The 10,611-nt window shown below is 32.0% G+C and overlaps 1 protein-coding gene across 1 annotated transcript; it reads right to left on the reverse strand.

The window, feature by feature from the left end:
* Positions 1–5,978: 5,978 nt before the first annotated feature.
* Positions 5,979–7,267, reverse strand: LOC140879400 (NAC domain-containing protein JA2). Its single transcript, XM_073283096.1, has 3 exons — positions 6,882–7,267; positions 6,521–6,789; positions 5,979–6,443 (listed from the first exon to the last, which is right to left on the reverse strand). Exons 1-3 carry the CDS (start codon positions 7,066–7,068, stop codon positions 6,153–6,155), a joined length of 747 nt encoding a protein of 248 aa, XP_073139197.1. The 5' UTR covers positions 7,069–7,267; the 3' UTR covers positions 5,979–6,152.
* Positions 7,268–10,611: the final 3,344 nt, after the last annotated feature.

Consider the following 10,611-nt stretch of genomic DNA (forward strand, 5'->3'; position numbering starts at 1 on the left):
GATGTTAATATTCTTAGGAAAGAAAAACAAGCAGACAAAATTAAACACCAACATATGCGTGTGTGGACAGGAGGACAATCAACCGAAAGACCCCATCCACCATTCCCAAACATTTGAATCCAGACACGAACCTATGGATCAACTGGATACAGTTAATGTTACTGCTTTAAATGGTCCAAATTCAATGAACTAATTATGAATCTTTCCAAATTTCTCGTGTGCCTTTATTTTTGTTAGGCCTGGGCTCCAAAATTTTTCTTTTGTCCGTTCAAAGTTCGGAATACAACTAATTTGAATTCGACTTAAAATTGGATTTATTCCATCCCACAAACAATATCATAGTTGATGCAGTATGAACCACGTATATGCTTTTCACGTTGTCTTAGCATTCAATGGGACTACATATGATTTTTAACGTGACTTGTGTAATCGAACCGTACCCCAAAATTAGGATTAATTGAACTAACTTCAATGCCTGAATATAGGAGAGAATGACATGAACATATAATAAAAGTTCTTATCTCATTCTCTATATAGATGTCTGATAAAATATTATGCTCATTCCAATAAGAATAACTATTTTCGTTTTCGTAAAATTGGTCATTACATCCATTTTGAATGAACGTAAACATTCCGAAACCGTGAACCAAAGTCCTGCTAGGAGAGGTCACTTTCCATTCTTTTTACTTTCATATAAAATATTTTCTTTATTAGTTTAATTAATCTAAATATATACCTTCATATTATTGTAACACAAAAACTCATGTGATACGGTCTCACTGATCAGTTTTATGAGACAACTCTCATATTTCAGTCACGTAAAAGTATTATCTTTTAAGTATTAACAATCTCTCTCAATAATTGTACTTCTTGCAATCAATGAGAATCGAACTAATGACCTTGACTCTAATACCAATTGTAGGATCGTATGGTTGTCTATTTACCGAAAGTTATAGCTGGTGGTAATGATGCAACTCAAATCTTTTAAACAACACAACAGCTCAAGCGTCATTGTTCAATCGCTCTAACCAGCAGAGATAATTATTGCATTTCAACACCGTCTTACAAGAGACTTACTCTATAATAAACATATAAGTACTTTAAATAATGATCATTATATAATCATAAAAAATTATATTATAATTCTAATGATAATTTCAATTATTATCACTTAAATAATATAAAATTGTGATGATCCAATAATTACGCTAAATTAATATTTAAAATAAATAATAAAATAACAAGTTGATAAGCATGGTAAAATAATATCATAATGGCAACACATGCAACGTAATACATAAAAAACTACGTAAATAATAAAGTGCATGTTTCTCGTAAGACCAGGGGCGGAGCTAGAATTGTGATTCAGTGTAGGCGACAATATACTATACTATAATTAACAAAGCAAAAAGAATATAAAATCTTAACTAATCATAAAACATCACAAAATAATTATTTTACAATTGTTCTTTTCGAGCATTCATATTTTGAAATTTTTTCATGATCAATTATTAGTGTATCTATCCTCTTCAAAAAAAAAACTATTAGTGATATATCTTTCTCCACATAACTTCTATTATTATTATTATTATTACTCAACGTACTACCCTCACACAATACTAAAATATCAATCGACATTAAAAATATTTATATAATTTGATGCTTACAAAAATTTCCCCCTAAAGATATATAATATTATGAAGCATATGACCTAACAAAATACCTTTTTCACATTCTTTTGGCCTTCAAGACGATGGAAAAAATTTCAATTTGAAACGCAATATATCATCACAAACAAAAATACAAAATTACTTGCCTAAGTCCATTTTTACATACCTAAAAAGCTCAATCTAAAATGAAAGCAAAAAAACTGATGGTGTGCGAATGGCCGGACGAATAACAACGACAAATATTGGAGAGGTTTTGAACGTCTCTGCGTAGTAGAAATAAGAAGACGAAGTAATTTGTGTAGTGCAGGTCGAATAAAAAACAAAATTGGCTTGACTCATGGGCTGTGTGCAAGGGCTTCGAAAGTTTTTTAAAAAAATTTGCTTAGCCCATATATACTATTTTTCTCTTGGACCCAATGTGAGCAGCTGCCCACACTGGCCTGCATTAGCTCCGCGCCTGCGTAAGACTCTTTCATAAATTTATATCCGTGAGACGGGTGTTTCAATCTATATATAGAATGAAAAATAATAGTTTTATAATAAACAATAATATTTATTTCATGAGTCAGGTCAGATAAGATTTCATCTCACAGATTAACACGTGAGATGACCTCAGACTCTCACATGAGTCTTTATGATTAAAAAATTGAGTGAGATAGAAAACTAAAAACAATACAGAATGGAAAAAAAATTGATAAACATTTTCTATAATTTTTAATTCTTGATGCTAATGAATTCTATTGATAAGTGTTTCCCTTAATTTTTAAATTGCTGATGATAATGGATTCTATCAAATAATGGTCGACCTATTTGACATTTAACAATTGAAGTGAATGCGTATTTTTTACAAGTTAGATATATAATTTGACATTGATATTACACTGATAAACCAAATCAATTAGTATAGATATCTCAAATTTTGTAGTGAGCCGTAAGTATATATAATAATAACATACAAATATATAATAAAAATAAATAAAATATATAATTTTTTGATTATTATTATTATTATATTTAATTAGATGATACTTATTCGTAATAAATAAACTGCCATTAATAAAAATTAAGTTTAATATTATATAACTTTAACTTTATAATAATTAATTCGTAACAGAGCATCATTAATTATTATTATTATTACTATTATTATTATTATTATTATTATTATTATTATTATTATTATTATTATTATTATTATTATTATTATTATTATTATTATTATTATTATTATTATATCATTATCATCGTGAATTATTATTTATTTCTTGAATAACTATTTGATTATTTATTTCAGTTAAAATATATTTGATTGTGAAAAATAATTTTATTTTTCATGTTATATATATATATATATATATATATATATATATATATATATATATATATATATATAGCATCTCATTCTCAATTTAGTTCATATTCGAAAGCTTTTATTCCTATATCATTCAATTCAATTTTTTTTTAAAAAAAATAATCTAAAACCCAAAATATTCATTGATCAATTAGCCAAAACCGTCAAGTTTTACATGAGCACTTAAGAACACATTCAATTCAAATTTCAAATACATTAATAATAGCCTAAAAATAGGATGAAACTAACTTTTCAAACACAAAACTAATAGGATATTATTTCACGAGTCAATTTTATGAGATGAATTTTCAATTTGACCCATACAATTATATATCCTACATCCAATATTAAAACTAATAAAAGCGTACACCGCCTAATAAATGAACCTTTTGGGATGACAAACTTATTGAATTTATAAAATAGCATCGATACTCTTGTTTTAGGCCATGTCCAAGGGGTGAGGAAGCCCAGTGATGAAGTGGGCCCACTTCATCCAGAGGTGCGAGGAAGCACTGGGCCCCGCGCAGAAGTCTTCGCGCGATGATGCCCAATGCTTTTTTTTTAAATAAAGATCTAACGGCCAGAAAATCTGGTCGTTAAGATCGAACAGCCAGATTTAATCTGGCCGTTTTAAATTATTACAAATTATTTAAAAATAAAATTTATAATAATATAATTTTAAATTAAATATAAAAAAGTGGATGAGATGATTTGGCCGTTGTAGATCAATGATCAATAATATTTTAGCATTAAATATCTTTTTTAAAAAAATAGATAAATCATTTTAAAAAATTGGATAAAATGTCCAACGGCTAGTATCGACTATATTCTTGAATCTCCTGCAAATTAACTTCATTATAGCTTCAAAAACACTCCAATTTCTTTCAAAAAAATTTCAAACGCATTTGTTCATGACATACAAGAGTTCTTCTTCATCACCATCATCGGATGATGAAATTTTCGATCCCATGATTGATCAATTTTTATTCACGACAATACGACAACCGAGCTATCGATTTTTGGAGCACGCCGCTTTGCATGAAATGGGAGAGTCAAGCCGCAAACGTGGCTACAAAAGAAAACAAAAAGATCGAGGGCGTATTGTGGAGGCTGATAGATTATATAAAGATTACTTCGCCGATAGTCCTGTCTACAGCGAAAAAGATTTTCGAAGACGATTTCGAATGAGGAGATCTTTGTTTCCGAGAATTTTTGAAGCTTTAAAGATGAATGTGTCTTAATTTGTCCAACGAAAGGACGCAACCGGTATGCTTGGGTTATCATCACTTCAGAAGGTTACGGTTGTAGTCCGACTGCTTGTATATGATGTAGCGGGTGACGTTGTTGATGAATACTTGAGAATAGGTGCATCGACTGCGTTAGAATGTTTGAAAATATTTTTCAGGGCGGTGTATGATATATTTTCTGAGCAATATTTGAGACAACCAACATGTGAGGATGTTGCTCGACTCACTGCTGAAAATGCTCGAATGGGGTTTTCACAGGATTCTTGGAAGCATTGACTGTATGCACTGGGCTTGGAAAAATTGTCCAACAGCTTGGGCGGGACAATATCAAAGTGAATATAAAAAATAACCTTCAATCATACTTCAGGCAGTTGCATCGAAAGATTTATGGATTTGACACGCATATTTCGGCGTACCGAGATGTAATAACGACATCAAAGCGCTAGGGAGGTCCAATTTTTTCTTAAACCTTGCAAATGGTGAAGCCCCTCCAGTGCAGTTTGAGGTGAATGAGAACGAGTACAACATGGGGTATTAACTTGCCGACAATATTTATCCATCTTGGGCTTCTTTTGTCAAGACCATCCCTCGGCCTCTCTCACAAAAACATAGGACATTCGCAAGATGTGAAGAAGGCATGAGAAAAGATGTTGAACGAGCATTTGGTGTACTTCAAGCACGTTGACACATTGTGAGGGGTACATCCCGCATGTGAGATCCAATTAATTTAGATTATATAATGAAGACTTGCATAATTCTTCATAATATGATTGTGGAGGACGAAAGATAGGATATGCTCGAAGATCGTGATTTTCCTGCTCGTGATAATGAATACGTGCCACCAGATATTGTTACTTCGAGAGATCCTACCGTAGAGTTTAACGTTTTTTTTTGGAGCGACGTGTCGGCATTCGGAACAGAGATTTGCATAATAAGCTTCAGAAGAATTTGATCGAACATATCTGGAGTTTCATGAAGATGAATAATTATAAATATAGTTTTTCTTAATTATGTGTGTGATTTTTAAATTTATGTGTAAGCTTTTAAATTTTAATTATGTGTAATATAAAATTTTATATATGAAATTTTATTGTGTTGAATTATCCATATATTTAATTAAATAAAAATTTATTTGTGTATTTCTTAATTTTTTTGTAACATTTAAAATTTAATTATGTGTAATTTTAATTTTTTTAATTGTGCAAATTTATTTTGTGTTTCAATAAAAATATATTTAATAGAATAAAAAATTAATATTTCAACATCATATCTACATTATCATCTCATCCTCGCAGAATCAAGCAATGAAGTCTTCATCGTTGACATCATCATACAATGAAGTTACCACCAACATCATCTCATCTCACCATTGAATATGCTCTTAGTTTCCGCATGTCAAAATGACAGCCTAATGAAATGATATCACTGGATCATTGTTGATAATTATGTCAAAAGAAAAAATGTCAAAAGAAAAATAAGGCATGTTATAGGCCAAATTTAGATCTGTGGTGCATGTTTGAATAGCCATCTAGAGTTGACCGTCGAAGAACAGCTAATCGTTCTTGCCTACCCACAGAATCCACCCATTTGTAACCTGTCCAACATGTTCTGTCCCACAGAATCATGTATTTACACAACTACCCCCAACGACCTGTCCAAGCACGAGGAAGAGCTGGCGCTTCAACAGGGTTACATGGAGGTTTTAATATTTCCAATTTAATGAGATTTAAGATTTATCCACAAAGTTTTATTTTAAAAAACAATATAAAAAAATCTTACTTTGTATAAGATTTTTACACGATACATATCCATCTAATCTATACCCCAACACGCATGCCGGAAAACAGTGGTATAAGCGTCATTTCAAACAACATTCCCATTAGCCTACAGCTGTTGGGCCTGAACAAATTCGGGTAGAGGATTAAGCCCAGCTAATGTGGCCCAATCGAAATTCCCGGAGCCCAAATTCTGAAGGTTCAGCTTCACAGAATTCATTCTCGGCAGATGGGCGAAGCGGTCGTCGATCTGTTCCAATGACTCCAAAACGCCGTCGTAATGAGACGAGGAAGACGGGGAGGAAGCGTGGCTGTACTCTCTGCTCTCGACTTCACCAGCGCTCAGGCTCCGTTTGCTCGGATTCTTCTTGTAAATTCGGCAGAGCACCCAATCATCCAACTGAAGAAACCGAACCCATCAACTAAAAAATTCACAGAAAAAGGAAGGAGAATTTTCGCAGTAATTGATCATCTTACCTTTGAACTGCCATGTTTTCTTGAAGGTTCAGAGAGCCGATACTCATGCATAATCCAATCGGTTTTGGACCCTTTGGGGGCCTTCCCTTGGTAGAAAACAAGGGACTTCTTGATCCCGACTTTTCTTCCTTGTGTGGTTATGCTCTTATCAGTCCCGGTGGCTTTCCAGTACCCAGATCCGGCGACCCTGTTTGGCCTGGAACCGTTCGGGTACTTCCTGTCTCTGGGGCTGAAGAAATACCATTCCTTCTCTCCAAACATAGCCTTACCTTAACCGTCCGAAAACAAACAACAAAAAACCATTCAAAATTATTGAATAAGCATGAGTTTGATTTGATTGCGTCGAGTTTATTTCACTTACAAGGAAGATCCCATGGGTCGAATTTGTAGAGATCGATTTCTCCGATAATCTGCGAAGGGAAATGGTGGCCTGCAACCTTCCTGCAGAGGTACTGCACCAAGAGCTCCTCGTCGGTGGGGAAGAAACGAAACCCGGGTGGCAAATTCATCTGCGAGACCGTAGTATCATCATGCCTTGGAGAAACCATTTTCCTAAATCTTCCGAGATGAATCCGTTCCCCAAATATTTCTTGTTTTTTTTTTACTTTGTTCGTTAGCGGGCGGTATTTATACAGCGACACAAGGAACGCGGCAACCCAGAGATGATCAGCCAATAGGAGATCGAAACATGGAGAGAGCACGAAATTTTTTTTGTTTTGGTTCAGTAAAAGTCAAATTTTTTCTGTATTTTCAAATTGGTTTGTAAACAGGCGGCACTTGATTACAGGGAGATTTTTTATGGTGGCAAATGCAGGCACAGTGCACCGGATAATTACATCATGTTTTTACAATGAATATCCAAGAATCAAAATTTATCAATATTTGTGGGGATATTTATCAATATTCGTGGTGTATACTGAAAAAATAATAAACTTTTATATTGATTAATCTCAACTTTTAAACATGGATTCAGAAAGTTCAGCTTTAAGTTTTATTCATGCTACCTCATTTGGGTAGTGCCCGAATGGGAATCCAACGACCAAAATTGCAATATATGGACAGTATCCTGTACTGGAATAGACAGATCCCCAGCTCTCATCACGGGCACTTTAGGAGATAAATACGTTGGACAAGTCAGAAGCCACGTTTCATCATTTGGTGATAGGTTTAAGGATACTGGGCACGTCAGCCGCCGCCATTTTTGTCCGCTTCCCCCATTCACCAATTTCACCAGTATCTCCTCATTTTGGAGGTTAGCGAACACGAATATTAATGTTTTATTATGCGAATATCTTGTTAGAAACTTAACAAGTAATTGTGATTGAAAATAACCGATGACGTATAGTTAATTTATCTGTCATCAAAATTTTAAGTATGAGATGATAATTCGAATTTGAAATCCAATTATAACAACAAAATCTTTTCCCCAACTTAAAAAATTGTGATTGAAAATATATATCATTGAAGTTAAAGAATTCATGTCGAATTAAAAAAAAATAAATAACAATAAACACATACATGATTTCATTGATTACTCGACTGAAGAGTTACGCATCTTTCACAACAAAGAATCGTCATCTTATTTTTATCTGAGATGAAAACCAACATATAGATATATAATATGTATTACTCTGGATAATTTGGTCCTATCCATGGGGTAATACCACATGTGTTGTGTGAACTTCTTTGATTGGTGCGAATCATGTGGGTCCCATATTATCATATGAGACCCACATGATTCGCACCAATCACATACTTCCACTACTACATGGGGTAATACCCATTGGGTAGGATCGAACCTTCCTATTACTCTCTCGCATTGGTCCATGACTGTATGTATTAACGTAGACAGTTTTTCATTCATTACAAAAGACTTAATTGAATAGAGTTTTTTTACCGATAAAATGGTGCATACCAAATTATTTTAATAATTTAGAACTCATAATTATAAATTAAATCACCTTATTAAATTCTTTATTAAATAACGAGTCCATATATAATTAATTAATTTATGTGATCCCATAATATAGTTCCAACATATCTACGTTGGGATGAATGATTCACGTGTTTTGCAAAAGACGTTGGCGCAAATATCTTGCACAAAACTAAAAAATTTCGTATGATTTATTTATTTTATTCTGATCTTCATGTTTTGGTCGTAAAAAGCACCTGGTGTAGTAAATGAACAAAGAACCAAAACAAGACTTTGCTAAGTTAAATCATGACTAGAAAAGCAAACATAACAGCATAAAAAATAAAAATAAAAAATGCTAGATGTACACCTTATAGTGTACACCTTGGTTTACACCCTTATTTAAAATTTTTTTAATTTTTCTCATTAATTGCAAAATACCCATGATAAGAAATAAATATCTTGTTGATCAAGGAAAATTTTATAATTAATAAGAAAGAGTATAAACTAAAGTGTACACCGAGGTGTACATCTAGCATTACTCAAAAAAAATATGTAGTAAAACATTCTACTAGTAATTAAGAAAATTTAGCATTCTTTGTATCGTGATTTCATATTTGACTAGTTAATATATATTATATATATATATATTTATATTTATATTATCGTTATTTTCTACATTCCGTCGTCTCCGCAGACCGCAGCCAAGTGATGTCTTTATAAGCCTTAGTAAATTACCTTTTTCAGCTGCCTATGTTATCCATTTGGAGTGGTGTTAAAAGGTACTATAAAACCAACGATGATGATGTCACTTGACACGTGGGGACTTTTAAACGAAATGAGTGATATATATATATATATATATATATATATATATATATATATATATATCTGTGTGTGTGTGTGTATTAGAGTGAATATTAGAGTGAAATGAGTAATATATATATATATATATATATATATATATATATATATATATATATTTGTGTTTGTATTAGAGTGAAATGAGTAATATTAATACAAGTGGAAAGGTGATTCATGCATCTTTGACTCTTTAAGCCACGCGCACAAAAATTTAGCTATGCGTCGCATTCATCAAACATTGTAACACATGACTCATATGGGGAGTGTTTGAACAGCTTTTAGGAAGTATTTGTCAATTTTTTTTTAATAAAATTTCAAAATTTTGTTAATAAAAAGCTGAGAAACGATTTTTTAAAGCTTTCCTAAACACTATCTATAATTGAACTCGCGAGCTTGAGCTAATATGTGAACGTGAGCTCAAGTTCGGCTTATCTACGTGGCTCGTGAGCTCGAATTCGAAGTCAGCTTATTTACTGTTCGGGAGAATATTAATTTAGCATTAATATATAGAGATATATTCTGTTATATGATCGACATCAATTCTTTCTTCGAATCAACTCAAACTCGAGCTCTATAATTACTTGCTTATCGAGCTAAAATATCAGTCGTTTGACTAGTTGAACTCAAGTCAGACTTTTTAAATATGACAAACGAGCTATAATGAACCGAACTCTAGCTATTCGGGAGCTTAATAATTTCAAAACACCCGAGCTCGAACCTCATGATAGAAGACTCGAGCCTCATACTGTTTGACTCGACTTGGTTCAGTTACATCTCTAGATACAATTAGAGATGTACGACCCAAACCGAACTTTTGAATGTTTGAATTTAACTCGTGTATAATTGATCTGAGCTTGATCTTTATTCAACTAATATATTTATGGCTCACGAGTTTAATCGAGCTTACCTAAACGAGTTTAATAGATATAAATTATAGATTAAATATATTTATTAAATCCATTAAAAATTAAATTTCATATTTAAAGAAAAATATAATATTGATATTAAAATTTGTGATTTTATTATAATAAATAAAATTAATATATTTTTATATAATTGTCGTAAGTAAAATTTAAAATCTATAAATTAAATAATAAAATTTTAATTTTTTCATCTAAAAAATAAGTTATGAGCCTGCTAACAAACATGTTCATGGAGAGTCGAATATTGTAAAATTTGCTCTTCGTTCATTTATTTTGACAAACCTCCCTAAACAAACTCAAACAAACTTTGATCGAATCAAATTTAGAATAGCTCACAAACAGCTATCCCAAGATACAATAGCTTAAAAAGAATTTTTTTTAGCCTCTAAACA

Source organism: Henckelia pumila, chromosome 2 (genome assembly GCF_033568475.1).
Source record: "Henckelia pumila isolate YLH828 chromosome 2, ASM3356847v2, whole genome shotgun sequence".
In the NCBI taxonomy this organism is placed as follows: Eukaryota; Viridiplantae; Streptophyta; class Magnoliopsida; order Lamiales; family Gesneriaceae; genus Henckelia; species Henckelia pumila.